The following is a 20,672-nucleotide window of genomic DNA, read 5'->3' on the forward strand; positions in this document are numbered from 1 at the left end:
GTCTGAAACCATTCTGTGACAGATAGGCAATAATAAAGTAAATCAGGAAGGGGGCAAACTGTTCTTTACAGCACTTTATGCTATATATTTTCTAAACTGACAGCTCAGTCCATTTGACCTCATAACATGCAACCTACAGGAACATTTCTATTTCTACTGTAATTGCCATAATATTCGACAATCCTGCCAAATTTAATTGCATTTGTACACGGATATAGGAGGTATTGCTGATGCAGAAGCTTTATAAGGAGAGCAGCAAGAGGAAGACTAAATTAACAAATTAAGACGTTTTTCATGGGTTGTAGTCATGGCCGTGTCAGGGATAGAAGACGTGAAATGAAATTGATTTTTCCCCTTTTAGCATGTCTGTAAATATATATATATCTACACAACGTAAGTACATGCTGTACTTCTGGATGCTGAACACAAAGCTTATCAGTGTTTTCGCATTAAAGCCAGCAGATGGCGAAACAAACGGATTCAGATGTGAATCTTCAGAGTATGACTGTTATGACTGTGTGCAGAATCACAGGTCAAGTCCAATAAAGTCGCACTACTAAACAGGCAATGTGGATTGTATTGTTCATTTTTAATACAAACAAAAAATGTTAAGATCTGTTGCTAAGAATCGCTTTCAAATATTTACCAGGAATTTTATTACATCTATTGAATTCTTGGCCTATTGGCCACTTACCTGTACTTAACAATTTTTGCAAATGGAATACACTTAATCACCGGTGATCAGGTTGTTTTGGTTGAATGTCAAACTGAATATACTGTATCTATGTAAGGTCATTCAGAATCATGCATTGCTAGGTTAGCATATGTTGTGATGCCTTTAAATTCATTATTCTCAGGGTTATCCATGCTTAAAATAGAACCGATGTAAAACAGAAACATCCTGATGGAAGGCTTTTCTCAACTGATCAATTTTTTTTCGGTTGAATTACGGTATTTCTAGGTTATTTACCACGTAATCCAAAACCCCGGTTGCGAAGTTCAGAACGAAGAACCAGTAGGCTATGTCGCGCACATCACCCCCATTCTAACCAGTCTACATTGGCTTCATGTTCATTTTATAATTGTTTTTAAGATTCTCTTTCTGGTTTATAAAACTAGGCAACGAGATTACAAAACTGAGACTGGGGCGTTGTTCTGAAACAGATCAACATCTTTATTTATTAGAGTAAAAATGCCATATAGGCTACTACATCCTTAAAATGGATGACAATTAAATGGCTTTCAATTTTTATCGGTAAAAATGGTCCTTTCCCCTTACAAATGCATTTAATTTAACAATGAAAAATTTATGTTAAAAACAAATTATTCTCTCCCTTGAGAATTTTAAACATTTTAATGCACTATGTAACATTTTTTTATTATAGTAAAACGAATGGAAATAAAGAAACAAAAGGGCACTATAGGACAATATGTAATATCATTACATTTGTTTGTAAGCACTAAACTCTGTGCTAAACTGTTGATATGACTAGTATATAGGCCTATTGGGAATGACATGTGCCATGATAGGTTTTCAGATATTGGGAGAAATAAGCACATTTAAATAATTTTAAAAATACAATTAAATTATTGGAGAAGACTATAAATGACTTCCGATGAGTTAACATGTAAAATTTAAAATAAATATATGCTAACTATTGCATTTAAAGCTGTCAACCACCACACTCGCTCTGTTTACAATTAATCTACATTTTTCTGTGAAATTAATGCAATGAGAGTAACGTCACTTCATAATATAAAGTGCGCAACAAGTTATGTAGGCTAATTATAAATTCGCGAACGCTTAACTAGCAGGCTAACCCGTTTATATAGGCCCTATAACCTATATAAAATAGGCCTTGTCATTTAGTCAACTTAAGCTTTGTTGTATTTAAGCATATAATGTGTCTGTGACATACGCCTATTTTATAGGTTATGGGGCAAATAACGCGTAACACAGAATTAAATTAGTACAGGCCTACATTCAAGATACATTCAAGACTACATGCAGTTATTGGTTATCAATAATATGCGCGTCATCCGTTGTCACCTCATATATCGCAATGAAAATGACATTTCCACGACATACATCCAATTTTTCCCAGAAGGTAAATTTAGGCTGGTCGTCCATCTCCCAGCTTCATTGGTTCCTGGCACAGCACTGAAGGAACAGAAATGACAGAGACCTCTTTCCACTAGGAGCCAATCAGACGAGCTGGAACACGTGGATGCAGTAGATTCCGAAGCTATTCCTACACGGTACATATGCAGTTATTGTCCGGGTGTGAGATGAGAGAGAGGGCAAGCAGGGGGTTCGACATCGAGAGAGAGAAAAACATCCTTCCAACCTAAAAAGGTATATCTCTAAAGAAAACAAAATGAGCAGTAGGTTTGAGGGCAATATCTCTGACAGATCCGAATGTAAAAGTAAATCGCCAACTTTGTTCTCCTCGTACTGCATAGATAGCATATTGGGCAGGAGGAGCCCATGTAAAGAGAAAGTCACGGACCAGCAAAGTTTATCAAAGCTGAAGGACAGAACTGAACACGACTTAACGGCTGACGGTAAGACAACTTTGTAGTTATATTTTCACAGAGAGCGTCAAAATTCTAATAGCGATTGTGTTCATTTTGAATCAATATAGGCTCCGGAATATTGTCCAGTACCCAGTCTCCCGCCTAACTTTCAAATATTCAACTCTTAAGAAACAATGCAGTCATTACTGATTTCTTAATTGTGACCAATAAAACTTTTTTTATACTTTATGGAGATTCCTTTTAAAAATAGAGTTGAAACTTCAAATAGATGTGTAAAGCATTTCACAGCGATAAAGGGAAAATGTACAGAAACAAAGGGGAGAGAATGGATAGGGATGCATGTAAATAAATTATTTTTTACATAATAATGTAGCCTATTTGAATAGCTATCAGGTCACCTTTAGATGGCATCTTTAAAATAAACCATCGGAAGAGGGGCTACGTCTTTGAATTTGGCATTGCTGTTTGTAAACATCCCTGTTTATTAAATCGGTGTTTGAGTTTTAAATGCATACACAAATTGGGAAAGCGTGTTTGCTATTATACACTTTGTTCACTTTGTTTCACTAATGATTTCGCTTTTTACAATTTATTTTCTGTCATTGTGTTGATTGTACCTATTTGCATAGTTATTTTTGTTTCGTTGTCGTTGCTTTTTTATCCTTTTTAGTCTATTTTTGGGTTTTGTCCCCAGTTTTATCCGTGTTAGTCACTTTGAGCTGTGAGAAAAGTGAAAGTTAAATAAAGATACAAGTAGCCATTTCTAATGATAATACATTACATGATACATGATAATACCACTCATTTTTTCCCACGTTTTACAGTTATTGACTAAATCCCTTTTTGAAATATATTTAATATTTACTGTATTTCTCTATTCAATGTAACAAAAGCAATGGGAAGTATTTTGGATTATTTTAATAAAACACCAACAAGGTAACAACAAGGTAACAAGGTCTGTGATTGATTTGCAACACGAGCTACACCTCTAAATTCCATTTGGTTTCTGTTAGCAGGCTCTGCTAAAGATGGACTCTCTTTGGATTCGGAAGCTCATCCATCAAAACTGCGCCGGCAGTACGGTCATGAAGGGAAGCGTTTGGACACCAGCGGGGACTTTCAGGAGCTTGGTGACAAGGGACAGCGGGAGAGGCTACCTGGCTATACCTGTGATAATCTAAAAATCGTTCAGGCGCCACAGGTCAGTATCAGCCGTACCAAGTCATACAGAGAGAATGCATCTTTCAACCAGAACACTGGAGTCAAAGAGCTATGTGCAGAAGACGTCGTTGAACTAGACGCACTGAAGATCGAAGTCGGAGCTATGAAAAAAGAAGGATGCAGGGAGGTGGATTTGTCTCCGAAAGCCGAAGAGGGACTTAATAACAATGTGGATTTAAAAGACGGTGAGGACAGCGTGTGCCTGTCTGCTGGCAGTGACTCAGAGGATGGAATGCTAAAGCGCAAGCAGAGAAGATACAGAACCACATTCACCAGTTACCAGCTCGAAGAGCTCGAAAGGGCATTCCAGAAAACGCACTATCCGGACGTATTCACCAGGTAGGGGAGTCGCCATAAATGTTTTTGGATTTTGCTCATTCACTCAAAAATATTTAGCCTGACACTATGGAATTTTACGTTAAACAGCGTTGACGTGTCAATAGTCATTAGCCGTTTCAATTACATTCATGACTTAATCGAGTCGAGTACAATAAAAACTAAAGTAGGCCTACACGCAATCCGATGTTGCATGCATACCACCTATTCGGTATGGGTTTAACAGAGGTGATGGATAATTGTAACAATTAATGGAAACGCCCTGTAAATGTGCGTCTGCAGGTGTTTCCATTAAGGAAACGCAGTTCCAAAGGTAACCTCACAAACTCAGATAATGAAGCATGGGGGTTTATTCAAGAAAATAGATTGTGCGTAAACATTGAAGGGCAAGTAAACATGAAATGAGTTGCAGTAACGTCCAAATCGATGAGGCAAGCTGCTTTTGTTTGTTTCTTAGCACCCAGGCAAGCTTTTACAAAGCAAATAGCTTACTGTTTGCCTAATGCCTGTGACCAGGTGGCTATTTCTTTTCCATGAATCACCTGGAGCATCCAGAAGTTGCGGCTATGTCAACGCTGAAAGGAAAATATCGGAACACATTTAGCATTATACACTGAGCTAACATCAAATGTCAAACACGTTGATGAGTAAAATAAATTTCTTTAATAAATATGATACCACAATTTAAAATGCTTAGGTCTCCCCAAAAGGACACTGCATGCAAGATGGTTTTCAACACCATCTAGAGTTCAATATCCAAATCTCCAATCTCGTTTTCTCTTTAGATGGCATTCTGTAAACATATAACAGCAAAAAACAAAAAACAAAAAAAAAAAAAACACGTTGATTGTAGAAACTGTAGAAACTCAGAAGCGTCATAATTGTAACAGCTGTTACGTTTATACAGACGGGGACATCATGTTTTTTGGTCACCTAGCATCCAATTCCCGCAATAATACACTCAGCAAACCATATCAACTTTTCAAAGACCGATTACTTTTTTAAAAACGATGTATGATTTGATTTATTGTAAATAAAACTAAAGCCCTATAACATTCAAAAACATTATTTACACTTCCAAATGAGTTCCTCAGCATAGCGACGTTAATAACACAATGCAGCAGTATAATTATACGTTTTCTTTCATGTGCTTGGCAAACGCCGTTATCTTTGATACCTCGGTAAAATAGGTGACGTTTCATAGGTCATTTATAAAGCCGAACGTTTTCTGAATATGGTTGCAGTGCTGTGTGTGTTAATCCTTTGGTTAGAGTTGCTTTACCAGTTTTAATTTTGCGGATTAATAATTCTGCCAGAAAATGCTGGCCTCTACATCTCGACCCTTCTGAAACACGGCCTACTCATTGATTTCGATGTTTCTTGAACACTGGTTGCTTGAACCATCTGAACTAATAAACTGAATGGCATTTCAACAAAATTCCTGAAGTTATCCTTCCTTTGCACCACTGGATTTACGAATATATAATTCTATGAAATCAGTTTTGGGAGGTTTTGATGATAAATGTGTCTTATTTTCACTCCATTTAAAATAAGTTTATGTGTGAATGGTAATAGATGGCCTATGAACGCATGTTTGGGAAGTAGACCCACAGTATTTTAAAGTAAATAATAGATGTTCTGCAGAAACTGCAGTGATTATCGTGCGGAAGAGAATATTTTGTAAAAACGAACTTTTTAAAGATCATTTAAAAAAAAGTTTGTATTGGTATTGTATTGCTGTATCTGAACCCGCACTAGATAACATGTTTTCTTTGATGACATCTGTCATTTATGTTTATTGGCTAAGTTATGCTTTTAGAGGTATTCAATCTGTTATTGTGCAACAGAAATTAGAAATTAGCTTTATAGTTGAAAAAGATGTATTTGTATGTTTATCTAAACAAATAAAATAAACATTTCGAAATGAATTTCTTTGGGTGCGACTCCTTGTTTTTTTTTGCAACTCGGGTAGGTCGGAAACCATTGCTATCAATACTATGCTAATAACAAAGCTAACAACTATTTCTTTCTTTTAGAGAAGAACTAGCGATGCAGTTAGACCTCACAGAAGCGCGAGTACAAGTAAGTCTCAAACTGTTTAACAGGTGTATTGTTATAATATAGATGTTAAATTATATTTTTAAAGCCATATTTATATTGGTGATTTTGATTGAAATGATAAATGACAGTTTAGTAGCATGGTAAATCTAGTAATGATAATATCAGATCATTGCATATTTATTATTATGATTATGATTATTATTATTATTATTATGAATAATAATACTAATTTTCACCAATAATAATAATAATAATAATAATAATAATAATAATAATAATTTATTGTCAAACTATATACATTTAAAAATGTTTTGTTAATGACAAATAGGAGATTTATTGTATTGGAATTTACTGAAATTTCATCTTAAGAGCTTTCTGAAAATTAGTACAGGAACTAAATAAGTGAGCTTCCTTTCTCATATTTTATTATCAAACATCTCAAAGAAAACAACATTAATTTGATTCTGCGACAAACACAATTCATTTTATGTTTTCTTCTTTTAAATACATGAAAAATAATGGTTCAGCTTTCCTGCCTGTCATTAAAATGGTTACAGGCATGGTATGCCATCATAATTAAGTGAATGCTTGTGATTCATTAAAGCTCTCTAGAACAGAGATGCTCTGTTAGACTGAAATGGTTTTTGATTTCTCATTGTAGTTGCATGGGGGTGGGGGGTGTAATCGTATTTGATTTCACATTTTCTGATTGTAGGTAATAGCCCTGCATTGATCCAATGCTCAAGTGAGGGAATCACTGTTAGGTAATTGCAACCCTCCTACTGCTCACTCTTTCTATTCAGTGTGTGGCTTGCATTTTCAAGTCCCAAGTCTCAAAACCAAAGAAACAGAAGAAACGATAGGAAACAACAGTGTGTTGTAATTGCTACAATGTAAAAATAAAATAAAAAAATAAAAAATCCTTTAAAAACGGCAGCAATGTTGCAGTGAATATAAATCTGTATATAAATAAATCTGTATGAAAACTGGGATGGGTATTTTATGAGATTACCCTTATATGAATGACAGGGTTTAAAAAAAAAAACTGTTAAATCCCGTAAATTGTTTACACACATTTTACTGTTAAAATACAGTGTTTTACAACATAGTGTACAAACAACAACAATTGCTATCTATAACTGTGGATATTTAATGTGTGGCATGCTCCATACCCACAGAAGGCTGTGGGAAAATTGGAGGCGTCATTGCCACAACATTGTCCTCAGATCATTTAGTTTAGAGCACTGATTATAAGCACTTATTACCATTAGTTGTTCTCTTCCTGTCTTCTTGCCTTGTTCAGAACATGGCTCTTAATTACTACTTCCCTCCCCCAGTGGCATGACAAACCAGATTTTAATGAACAATCTGTGTAATAGGCTGTGTGAGAAGTGGTTCAGGGTCGAGTAATTAACATTGACTTCCCACTTGTTTTTCGGTACATTTAAAACAAACTGAAAGCTGTAGATTGAAACAACCTCTTCCAATCTTGTCCAGTTCTAGATGAGAATAGTAAGTGCAAAACATTCACTAAGCCTCAAAAGTCCACAAATTCTCCTAATAATAAAACAGTTATATTGTATATTAAACAGCTGTGGCTGTTTCTATGTGCGATTAATCCAGGTGAAAGATGTGATCAAGGTTTTCTTTCATTTTATTTTAGCACATAAGCTATCTACCTTGTTCTCTTCCTGATCAAAAAGGTTGTCTGATCAGCTCTATGCAGCCCTGGAGTTACTCTCGCTCTCTTTTTTTGGGTTCCCCACAGGTCTGGTTCCAGAACCGGAGAGCCAAGTGGAGGAAACGGGAGAAGGCGAGTGTTCAAACGCACCCCCCCGTGCTGTCATTTCCCAGTCCTCTCGTAGCAGCCCACCCGCTCAGCCACTACCTCGAGGGCAGTCTGTGCACACCGCATCCCCACCCTGCCTTGGAGTCCTCTTGGGCTGCTGCTGCTGCCGCCTCATTCCCAGGGCTCCCACCCCCTCCTGCAGGCTCCACCGCTCCCCTCGGACTCAGCAGCTTCCTGGGTGCAGCCATGTTCAGACATCCTGCTTTCATAAGCCCAAACTTTGGCAGGTACACCCCGGCTCTTGCATCTTCATTAATGTATAGGGTGGATTCAGCAAATGTGTGACATCAGCAGTGGGACACTTAAGCTCTGCTATGTACGAATCAACACCCAATCAAAAAAAAAAAAAAAAAACATTCTTGAATTGTTGCTGCAATAGTTACTGTCATTCAACAATTTTTTTTATTGGACTGACGTCTTTATAGTGCTCAGCCGTCAAACTCCTACTGAAAAGAAAAGAAAAAAAAGTGTCCTACATTTGCTGAATCCACCATCCACCCTAGGTTAAAGCTTAGGTTTAGGAAGCCCGCAGTGGTTTTAAAATTTTTCAAATTTTACGTGCATTTTGAGTTACAGTGCGTTAATTATATAATTGGTCTGGATGTTTGTGAATCCAACTCTTTCTCTAAGAGGTCAGAGGTCATGTCCAGTGACTGAGAGCACCACAGCATGTGCTGACATAATCTCCAGATCATCAAAGAGGCTGGTTCACAATAGAAAGACCAGACAGAAAATGGAGAGAACATTTAACAGTGTTGCCCCACTGAAGTCAGATAACCTTTGTAACTGTACTATGCTGGCAGATCCTCATGTGACTCACCTGTTTGTCTATGAGCGCACAGTATGGGTTTATTTTTTCCTTCTCTCATTCTCAGTCCTTCCTTCCTTCTCCTCAGACTGTTCTCTGGCATGGGACCCCTAACCAGTGCTTCCACGGCTGTCTCACTTCTGCGGCACCCCGCCCCCCTGGTGGAGGCCCCAATCCGACCGCCTGCTTTGGCGGAGTCCACCTCCACGTCTGCTGATCGGCGGGCCTCCAGCATCGCAGCACTCCGACTCAAAGCAAAAGAACACTCAGCCCAGCTCACCCAGCTGAACATCCTGACCTCCAGTGGGGCTGGGAAGGAGGTGTGCTGATTTCTCCCCATATACTCAAGCACACACACACACACACACACGCACACGAGAATGAGCATGACCAAAGCTATAAAGGACAGGCAACTCACACACCTGAGTCAACTGTATCATGAATGTCACGCTTTCCTTGACCTCGCACCCTCCTCTGAACCCGTCTGCCTAGCAGATCCCTTCAGCACTCCTCCATTCCCCACCATGCTTCACTGTCCCCCCACCTGACCTCACTTTGGTCCCCTGCACCTTTCCTGTACCCATGGATCACAGTCTTTTGAGAGGTCAAGCAACACCCACCAATCTGTGCTGTCCAAAAAACCATGAAGAACATGTTATTCTATAGCACCACTGGGGAGAGAAAGACAAGTTTTTCCTTCAGCAATCCAGTGCTCTCACTTTATTTGTACAAAATGCCAAAGGAAACAACTGCCATTGACCATGTTTTTTTATACTTACTTTATGATGGAAAGTACTTTTGTTCATAATTCAGTAATAAATAGACAAAATGAGGAAAAATGGCAAAACTGAGTTTATTTTTAAATATTTTTTTTTTTATCTCAGTGGCCTCCAAAAGTATTTTAATGGTCGAGTGGAATTTGTTAATTTTGCTGTATACTTAATCCATGAATGAATGAATAGGAGACAAAAGTACAGACAATCGGTTTTTTCCATGGTAAGTGCATGCTTATATGTTTTGCCATTTTACCATAGAAACAGTTGTTTTTGTGTTGAGTTTTCAGCTGTGCAAATGTTAACAGAGAGGACAGAAGAATTCATTTAGAAGGAAAGCACAGAAACCTGGTATACAAAGTACTGCAGTTTGGAAAGTCTTGTAAAAGAAAGAAACCACTGGTGGATTCAGAAATAAATACCGTACTAATAACCGTAACCGTAGGTCGGCCAAGGAAGGCAACTATTAAGAAAAACCCTAAAACAACAGTCAGGGACATGAAGTCTGCAGAGGGTAGGGATGAAAATATCACAAGCTACCGTATGCACAAGAGAGACTATACTGCAATATAGAGGCTATACTAAGATGCAAACCTCTCATCAGCAGCAGAAATGGAAAGGCCAGATTAGAATTAGCCAAACAATGCAGAGACAACCCAGTAGAATTCTGTAACAAAGTTTGATTGGATTTATTTTTAAATCCAATCCAGCATGTGTTTCACTTGCTGAAGGGGAGACTGAAGACAGAAACCCCCTGAAACAAAGATCAATTGAAAGTAGCTCCAGTGAAGGCCTACAAACATATAGAAGAATAATAGATTTGATGATGCCAATGGCTCATAGTCTTGATGCAGTTACTGCATTTAAGAGCTATGCAACCGAAAAGTAGACTTAATTGCTTTGATTTACTTGTATGTTCATCTATTAGTGTACTGTTGCTCAGCTGAAAATGGGAGACTGAAACAAAAACATCAGATTTTTGTAAAATTGTAAAACATATATGCATGCTGGCACTATAAAATAAAAGCTGATTGTCTGTACTTCTGTCTCATACTAATCTTTCGATCTCACATCCAAATGCCTTAAGTGTACAGCAAAAATAACACATTTTACCATTACCATACTTTTGGAGGGCACTGTATTATTTGCATTAGTAGATGTTACAGCATAGAAACTTCCTCTTTCCTAGAATGTAATTTATGTGCGCTGTTTATTTAACTTATGAACAAGAGAAAACCACAATAGAAAAATAATTTTAAAATTTGTGTTCCTGATTGTGGAACAGACGGTAAATGTGTTTAATATAAGCATACTGCATCTTTTGGCCATATTGTTTACTTCAGACAACTTAAAATAGGATCTATTACTCAATTTGAATTTGGTTTCATTTTAAGACATTGTGATAAGTAATATCAGATGAGCTTACAAACTTGAGAACGAATATTTCAAGAGATTATTTATTGTAGTAATGTGAATATCGACACTAAAAAAGATCTCATTTTCATCAGAACTAGAGACAGTATGGAAAAAGGAAGAGAAAAACTAGTGAACATATGACTAAATCAGTTCTTTTGGTGTTTTAGATACCTGCTTTATTTTTCTCCTCTCTTTCATTATGTTAAATTCCGTTTGTTTTATTTATATGTTGAACATGCTTTCATGTCACCAAAGCACTTGTAGAATTAATATATGGAGGAATATAGATGAAAATTATGCACAAATAAGTACATATGTCTCTATAAAAATTTGATTTAAAAAGATATCTTAAAATATCAGAAAAAATATGTATAACTATAGCGGGTCAAATAAAGGCATGATAAAATAATTCCAACCACCTCTCCCTGCTCTGGGCTTCAGTTTTGTCATTTGCCTTTGAAGTATTTTCTTATTACAGCCATAAAAATAACAATTGATTTGTGTATTGATTTATATTTGGTAACAAGGTATATTGATTTGTGGTAAGCATGATTGTCTGAACTTATTACAGCAGGAGTTAGTGCAGTATACTACTGCAGGGACTGCACCGTTTTATGGTTTATAACCTTTGGTTTGTAAACAGTGGCATGCGTTTGGGATTTTAATTATGCATCTTTTTAAATGTTTTTTTTTGCATGTATATTTTTGAAAGCAAGCCTAACTCAACATTTGTGTATTATGTTAAAATAAGTTTGTCAGTATATCTGACAATGAGTTTGGATCAGATTCCAATCACTATACTTAGTTGACAAAGAATCTTCTTATTGTGTATAGTGCTTTGTGGGTCAGTTTTCATTAAATGTTAAATAAAGCCACTGAAGGTAGGCATTTTCAACATGCCTTTTAGCAGGTTACATTTATTTTCAATACATTTGGCATTTCTAGGGGAAGATAATTATTTTTTGTCTTTTTAGAGCTTACTGTAAAGGAGGGCCTATATCTGACAGTACTGCTTCAGCCAAACTAGGTTATGTAGGCTCGTATTTGTAGATTTGTTGCCTTCTGTGTCAGAAGAAAAAAAAAAAACAGGGCTATAAAATACAAATCAAATTAATATTTAACTGTGTAGGAATTTTACATACCTAAACAATAACTGGTCTCAAGATGGTTTGCTAAGAAACCCTGTAAGATGTGCCATGCCACATGGTCATGGATGGATGTAGTGTGCAGCTGAGGTTCCTGGTTCTACATGCATATCAGTTATTGAAATTCTGGCATGAAATTGAGAAAGCTCTTTTAAATGTTGAGCCATCATAGAGTAGCAAAATTTATGTTTCCCCCTGAAATATTTTAAACATAAAATATTCAAAAAAAATATTTGAAGCAAATCTACAGAACATATGCAGATGCTGAAATCAAAACATTATACTTTTAACCAATGAGAAGAGCAGCTGGCTCATGTTATAATTTCCTCCTGAGCTGTTACATATGTTATTTGCTGAGTGTGAACTGTGAAAAAAATGTTTGACCTAAACATTTTTATTCAACCTGGACTGTTTTACTGTCTTCCAGAATGTTTATTTTGTTCTCCCAACACTCAGAATTAAGTCGGTAGCAAACTGTCAGATGTCCAGCAAAAGCACTCGTTTTTAGTACAGTGTCATGCCTAATGCACTGGGATCTAGTGTTGACTGTGACGGGCAGCCCTGCAGGACTGTGCACAATTGGCCATAGTGTCGCCCAGGGAGGAAGGGTTACGTTGAAAGGATGCTCCCTGCATCACTTGGGAAGAGTGACTGCTCTGGCTGATTGAGCACCAGCTGCATGAGTATTGTCCCCCAGATCAATGACTACATAGCCCAATTGGAGAACTGCGGAGTGAAAAGAACTGGCAGCTGGCTAAATACGTTTTGGAGGACACATATGCTGCTTGGAACACTCAGGAATTGACAAAAAATATTGCAGCAATATGATGCGTCTGCAAATTTCTTCAAAATTTGGCAAAAAGATATATTTGTAAGAATTGGCATTTGGGGCGTGTTGCTAATAACTGGTTAGAAATGTGGATGGAATTAAATTGCAGCATTAACTCACAAACTGTCCTTAATCGGTCGATCTTTATTCAACACAAATCTGTACATATCACTGAATCAAATTACACTATTCCCTATAAAAACTCATCATGCCACATGCAATCATGCTTTTTATCACATTTTCAAATCAATGACGCATGCAGTTATTTAGCTTGTATTGTATTTGAATTCAAATTAAATGCAATAGAACTTAATTTATCCCACATGGGGCAGTTTAAGAGCAAAAACATTCTGCTGCAGAAAACAAGAACACAGAAAGACAACATTCATACATACACATGTACAGACAACATCAAACATGCCATACAGTGGTTAAAACATATTTTAAAGTGAAAAGGTGCAGCTTGCTTCTCAGTCCATAGTGATGTTAAAAGGGTAATATACAGTATGTTGTACATACTGTATAAGTCTGATTGCTTCTGGAACATTGCTTCTGATTGGTTTGGTTTTTTCGTATATATGGTGTGAACATGATTAATCTTGCAATGATTTCATAAAAAATGACATTGTGTTTATAAAGAAAGGGCATTCCAGTGTTCAAAATATGGCCTGTGCTTTCATAACTGCATCAGTTACCACTGGGCCCAATTTAGTTTTTACTTTAATAAGTTATAGATGCAAGTACTAGATACAAGTACAATTACCCAGACTTTTGACATAATCGATTTAACCATGTTCATACCATATCATTCATACCAGATTCAGGCATGCTCAGGGATAATATATGAAGCTAGTATTATTCCTGATGCAGTCAAGACCATATACTTTTCTGTGTCTAAAATACTGGAGAGAGATTTCTCCATTTCCTCAAATGTTTCAGTTGTGCATTAGCATGTATGCAATGTGTATAAAAAATTGAATCAATAATTAATAAATTAAATTCTGTCATTTACATAACCTTTGGACTCAGTGATAATCCCTAACCTTGGTGGCCTTCTAAACAATTCGCTTGGGACCCAGCCTCACTTCGTGCTTGATTAACTTTGTTGCATATATGTGGGAGCCTGAAAGGTAGAAGCAGAAGAGGTGATCACTTTTGCATCATACAAAGGAAACTCCCACTGATGAAAAATTGTAATTTTGTATACATGAAAATATACAAAATTGGTAATAGAAATACATTAGGAAGATGTGTCGTTTAGGTTCACGCACACAAAGTAAAAGACATTTAAAAGCATGTTTAACATTTTACACTTTTGATAGAGACCCCAGAGAGGAGCTTCATTATTACACCATGCACATTTAAGAACCAGCCTTCACCCGGGAAACAGGACAAAAGCGATGCTTTCAGGATTTAAATAATAATGGCCACTATATTCGCCTGTTAAAAAACATGCTTTCAACGTTGTGAAATTGTTTTAACATCCGTGATGGCAACTTGGTTGGGGCTATCCTTCTGTCATCAGTGGAGGAGCACTAGCGGGCCAGAATCGCTTTCACTCGAGTTCCCGATTTAATTCAGAAATCCTCCCCTTTGCACCTGACGAATAGCTGTGTTATTATCATAGTCAATGCTTTCCTTTCAGAAAGGCCATTTTCCCCAGTTTGACCCGTCCATGGTGCTGAACCAAATCGCGTGAAATTACTACGTATTTATTTTCCTCTTTATGGCTGGATCCAGTGTAAAGCTTCCCTTTATTTTACACTTACTAATCACGTCTCATTACGCTGCAAGCAAACAAGATGTGAGAGAAGGAAATTTTTACATTCGATATTGAATATTATTCATTTTTTACTGTGTTAATTTTAATGCATTACATTTTCCGTAGTTGCCGCATTTTCAGGACCCCTGACTTAAATCAAGTCCATTAACTTGCCACACATGACGAACTCGGAGTCTTGAAAGAAATAGGAGAAGTAGGCCTATACAAGGAACTCGATTTCTCCACTCGGTGGGAGGGTGGATCTAGAATCTTACTGACAAAATATCAATGAATAGCAACGCAGTTTTCTCCTAAAATGCTTCAACACATGCTACAACGCGGCAAGCATTGTATCAGTGCTCATATGCTCATTTGAAAGATTCACTCTGAATATTGAAGGAATAGGACACTAACTCTCCCGTACAAAACGTGTCATCTCACTTGCTCAACAGCACAATTCTGATAGAAAAGAAAGCTTGTAAAACGTAACAAAAAATTTCTTCTTACTCTCTCAAATCACTTCAAAGCCCACTATTGCGCAACACCACCTTTTGAAAGCACCTAGTTATAAAATAGCCTAATTTGCTCACAGAAACTCCGCAGAAATACACCGACAATTAATTGAAGATTGATTACAGATCCGAATTTGTGAGGGTGAATACGTTGCATTTGCTAAAATTGATCTTTATTCCCATAATTATTTTTGCCTCTGTAATGTTGTAATTTTGTCCAAGTTCGATTAAGGAATAGACCACTAGTTTATTTCGGCTGGTTCGTTGGATATTTTATCAGAATCAGTTAGGCCTACATTTCGCATTGTTCGAAACATTACGCAACCACCATTTTCCAGATTGATATTATGACCGGACAATTTCAAAAAACCACAAATAACAATTTTGTGATCCAATAGAGTTACATTTTGTGCAATTTACCTCCTATATAATCCGTGCCGGTGTTATTTTGTCTCGGTGATTTAGTGTTTAGATGCATTTATTTCCACCCATGGAGCGTTATCATCCATTCGTCTTTGTATGATTTTCTTTTCCGAAAGGCTGCAATAATGACCTAAGACTGGTTTGTAAATACGTGGATTTCATATGAATGCAAACGCATATGGTGCCACCACACAATAAAAGGGACATGTGAGAAAAACAGTATCTTTGTTACATTATACTATCTATGCATTCAAATGGGAGTAAAATACGATGGTGTCAAAATTATATTTAATACACTGAGAACAATCGTAAGTAAACAATAATGCGTAATGGGTGAAAAATAAGATGGGGTTGAAGTCAGGGCTCTGTGCAGGCCAGTCAAGTTATCCCACACCGTTCTCGACAATACTATTTCTATATAGACTTTGCAGTGCACCCGGGTTCATTGTCATGCTGAAACAGGAAATGGCCTTCCCCAAACTGTTGGTGAAGCACAGAATCGTCTAGAATGTGATTGTATGCTGTAGCACTAAGATTTGCCTTCAGTGGAACTAAAGGACCATCTCAAACCATGAAAAACAGCCGCAGACCAAGGGGTGTCTGGATGCTTTTGGTCATGTAATGTATTAGACTTAATTACATTGATTTACTTTTTAGTTCATCCATTAACTTTCAAAAAATTTCACCACTGAAAATGGGGAGACAACACAAAAACAGCTGTTTCTCTACAATGATAAACCATATATACATGTACCATGAAATGAAAGCTCATTGTCTGTACATTTGTCTGATATTCATCTTTATTAAATTAAAGATTAAATATTACACAGTTTCATAAGCAGCAACAATACAACAGTGTTGTTCCTGAATTTGTGAAAGTTGACACATTATTGCAAATGAGAGTAAATAAAATAATTAGTAAAAGAGTGACACATTATTGCAAATGAAAGAGAGTAAATGAAATAATTAAATACCCGTCATCAGCAACTGGTGGGAACCTCAATCCCGACTTCAATTTCTCAGACTTTTAAAACCCAAAATTACATCAATCTTGACCAGGGCTGGTGACAAAGGGGTAATTTGAAGAAACTAAGACGTTCATGCCAGGTCTACCTATAGCAAAATGACAGCAATTTAACACTATTCAGAGTAGATGCAAGGTATGGATACTGCTATTTCACCTGAAGCTGGAGGAATAAGGAAAAGAGAGGGCGCAAAAGAGAATGACCAAAAAACAAGACTGATTTGACAAAGCCCTGAAAAACAGCTTCATCCAGTAAATATGTCAGCTTCAGTAAATGAGTTGTAAGTACAATAACAAGGGTGTAATTAAATGAGAATGATGAAGATAATGGGGATTGTACATTCTACTCTGGTGCTTATGAATATTCTATTAGCCTTTATCAGGCAGCTGCATTAGCTGTTAATTCAATCGTCACTCTGAGCTCAAAATGTTTTTCGCCTGTGTATAATTGCTGAGAACGAATAAGTGATTTGACATTTGAACCAAAGGATTCCCCCTGGCACCCCACCCCCCTGCTGCAGGGGCTGGGGGTGATGTGCTTGGACTGTTTGGACTGTGGACGCCCTGACAGCGAATAGCCAGCCTTATAATTCAAAAACATGTAAAATACAATCTTTTTGCTGTCAGTGTGGTAGAATGACTGACAGTGCTGAAGCAACTAATGCTGTTACACAGCCGCATGCACAGTATGAATGAGGAAGAGAGAGAGGTGTCCCCAATCTACTTCTATGCCTCCCATCACATACACAACATACTACTTATTGTGCATGTCATACTGAGAGACAGAAAGATTGAGGAAAAAATAAATAGAATATGCATAATTCATTGTCAAGAGCTTTAACAGTAGTATAATTCATTTGGCGATATTGATATATTGTTGTTTTCTTCTTAATCATGGAGAATCTCACACTTTGTTTGAAATTCGGTCCAAACTGAACTTAACTTCCAGCAGTTAGTTTGAGGTGGTTTCATTTTACATATTCTTTGCAGATCAGTCACATTCCTCTCAACTTCTATGCTCAATCAAGGCTTCCAACTCCCATTAATCTCCTCAGCCTCTAGCATTTGGTGTGTGTATTTGTATGCACATGTGCCAGTATGCACATAGTTCTCCCATTTTTAGGGACCAAAATTGTGAAGTGTACATCTTATGTGCAGTTTCAAACAATACCTCAAAACCCACTGGATGGTGCTTCATCTTGCAGCAGGACAATAACCCCCAAAATACTGTAAAAGCAACCAAGGAGTTTTTCAGGGCCAAAAAGTAGAACATCTTGATCTGAAAAAAATCAGCCAACCTGAATCCAAATGATCATGCGTTTCACTTGCTGAAGACAAGACTGAAGGCAAAAATCCTCCCCCCCCCCCAGAGCATCGCCAGGGTAGACGCCCAGTGTCTGGTGATGTCTATGGACGACATTGATCACTGGATATGGATATAAATACCCTTAAATTTAACCTGACTGTTTGCACTTTAACCTCATATTCATTGTTTCATTTCAAATCCAATGTGCTGGAGTACAGAGCCAAAACAAAACAAGAAAAATTGTGTTCCTGGTTAGGCATATGGGGTAGTAAAGGGTAGTAAATTGTGCAACTTGCTCCCTAGCCTTCACAGTACAAACCAGCTGCCCCATACTTCCACACTTTTTTCTTTGATGCCCCTCCGACAGAGCATCCCACCTGCTCAGTCATTCTGTGCCTTTCCTGGCAACAATAATAGAATCAGAGGATGAATGGAGAAGCAATGGCCTTAAAAAGAGCTGCTGAGCTATCACAATGCTGCCTTTAAAACCGACTCTGTTCTCATCAGGGACAGACAAAGCAATCAGCCAGATACGCTGATATGTTCAGGGCAAAAAGGGAGCAGGGGTCAGGGGCTGGGGTATTTGATTTAAGTTGCCTTAGCAGGAGTTCATAATACCTGCGACAAAATCAACATCCCTGGCCCTACCCCTGGCCCCGCCCCACCCCTCACCTCTTTGCTGAGACCTCAGACATGGTGGACATGGACTCGTACAGGCGAGTGCGTTACAAGACAAAATGCCCATGCTACAGTAAACGTGAGAGGGGATGAAAGTGCTATGTGGGTGCCAAATGATTTGGTCTCTTCTCACCAGTCTCTAGTTTGTTTGAAAATTTGGCATCTCACAATCTAAATTTACATTGGAATATCACAATATGTTGCCGTAAATTGCTAAAAAAAGAGTATTAAAATACACTGATTTTTTAAATGCAGTCACAGTGTACAGTACATTTTGTGAAAACAAGAAAATGAAACCACATGAGAAAATGAGGGACAAGCATTTCAAATGCAATGCAGAGGCTGCTTCACAGTTGTACATATATTGGCTCAACATAAATTAAGCAAATAACATCTCAGCATGCATAGTGTTGCACAAAAGCTGGTCAGGCCTGGTTAGCCATAATTATGGCTAACATGACTACTAGAGTAGACTTCAATGACTTTGCTTGATCAGATTTAGGAGGAGCTTCAGTAAACAAAACAACTGAACTTGCTCACATCTCACAAGCAGTGGCGCCTAACGTGATGTCAGCATGGAATTCAGAAGACATAATCAACAAGGGGAAACACAGCAGAAACATACACAAATTATGATTGTCTGTTCATTAAGTTGAAGCTCAAGACAAAAAAGGCAAATGCCGAATCTTGAAGTCTACTTTTGTCCACCTTCATTCTGATGCATATGCTTATTTCAGATGCGCAAAGTTCCAAAATATTGGAAATAGTCAGTGTAAAGTTTCACAAGTTAATGGAAAGAAGCATATGAATGGAAAGGAGCAACCGTGTCGTCCAGGCTGTGCCACATGCAGGAAGGTTTCTTGTCTAAATTAGAACAGGAGACAGGATACATTTGGAACAAATCTAGGTCTGTCATTGATTGAAGCTACAGGGATCCTTTTTAGTTTCAGGAGCAGAATATGAAGTAAAATGAAATGCTTTTCTAATGTGTTTTTTTATTCTTCTCTGATTTAGCCTAAATCTTGCCTTTGACCAGAGATTTAGGCTAAAAGATTTTACTGACATGCTGAATATGTCATTACTTTTGTATTTTCATTTATTGTTAGATATTTAAAAAAGGATTTGTATATTCTTAGAATTCTCAATTAGAACTTAAGGCAACAAATTTTTAAAAATTTGTAAAAAAAAAAAAGAAAAGTTATTTAACATCTTTTGCCTACATGTCAGAAATAAATATTTAATGAAAATATAAATATTGATAATAAATCTAGGATTCAAAAATAAAAAGTTTCCCAAATCTTGGCCTGCAAACTGCATATTTAACTATATCTATATATTTAGCTATACCTTCACATACTGTAGACACAAACATAGTTACAACTGGCATGATTGCGATGGATAACCCATTTCAAAATAGTGTGTGCCAAGCAGGAATTCATTGTGTAATATTGTAACATTGTGTTTCACAGCTGCAGCAAGAGACCCTTCTTTCTGTTCACTCAAACTATCTATTTCGCCTCCTTAATTCACTGCCAGACACCAATGGGCGGGAACAATGAACACTTTCATTATTACCAAAACAATTTACTACAGCAAATCACTGCAGACCATTACAACAGCCCATCCCTATAGCCAATTACCACAGTCAGTCACAACAAATTATACAGCCAACCGGCAACTGCAGCCAAGTATTACTGAATGTACACATGCCACAATGCAACCATTTTATTTTACATCCCATCCACTTTTTTATTTATCTGTGAGAACTGTTCTACATTCCTGAGGAAAAGCTACTCAGCTGCAAAAATCAAATGTGTGCATTTAAAACAAATGTTGGTTAAATTTCAATGAGATGAAAAAAAGAAAGTTTGACTAACTTCAACACAAGGTCATCATGTGATGAACCAATATATGTAAATCTTAACAAAGGAAACACGGGAAAAAACTAAAACGTTTAACTGAAGCATGAGCTGATGCCTCGGTTTTTGTAC

The 20,672-nt window shown here is 37.2% G+C and overlaps 1 protein-coding gene across 2 annotated transcripts; it reads left to right on the forward strand.

Annotated features, from left to right (window-relative positions):
• Positions 1–2,163: 2,163 nt before the first annotated feature.
• On the forward strand, positions 2,164–13,914 carry LOC118235428 (aristaless-related homeobox protein-like). 2 transcript variants are annotated; one of them, XM_035432734.1, is made up of 5 exons: positions 2,164–2,565; positions 3,552–4,098; positions 6,132–6,177; positions 7,925–8,232; positions 8,902–13,914. In XM_035432734.1, exons 1-5 carry the CDS (start codon positions 2,379–2,381, stop codon positions 9,140–9,142), a joined length of 1,329 nt encoding a protein of 442 aa, XP_035288625.1. In that variant the 5' UTR covers positions 2,164–2,378; the 3' UTR covers positions 9,143–13,914. The 2 variants fall into 2 exon arrangements, with proteins under 2 accessions (XP_035288625.1, XP_035288626.1); XM_035432735.1 differs by having other exon boundaries at positions 3,555–4,098.
• The last annotated feature ends 6,758 nt before the right edge of the window (positions 13,915–20,672 follow it).

The sequence above is a fragment of the Anguilla anguilla genome, chromosome 9 (assembly GCF_013347855.1).
Source record: "Anguilla anguilla isolate fAngAng1 chromosome 9, fAngAng1.pri, whole genome shotgun sequence".
NCBI classification, from domain to species: domain Eukaryota; kingdom Metazoa; phylum Chordata; class Actinopteri; order Anguilliformes; family Anguillidae; genus Anguilla; species Anguilla anguilla.

Excerpts from the sequence above, each read along its gene's own strand:
- LOC118235428 (XM_035432734.1), top strand. The coding sequence starts at position 2,379 with ATGAGCAGTAGGTTTGAGGGCAATATCTCTGACAGATCCGAATGTAAA. Across the intron at positions 2,566-3,551 it reads ACACGACTTAACGGCTGACG|CAGGCTCTGCTAAAGATGGA; the intron begins GTAAGACAACTT and ends GGTTTCTGTTAG. Across the intron at positions 8,233-8,901 it reads ATAAGCCCAAACTTTGGCAG|ACTGTTCTCTGGCATGGGAC; the intron begins GTACACCCCGGC and ends CCTTCTCCTCAG.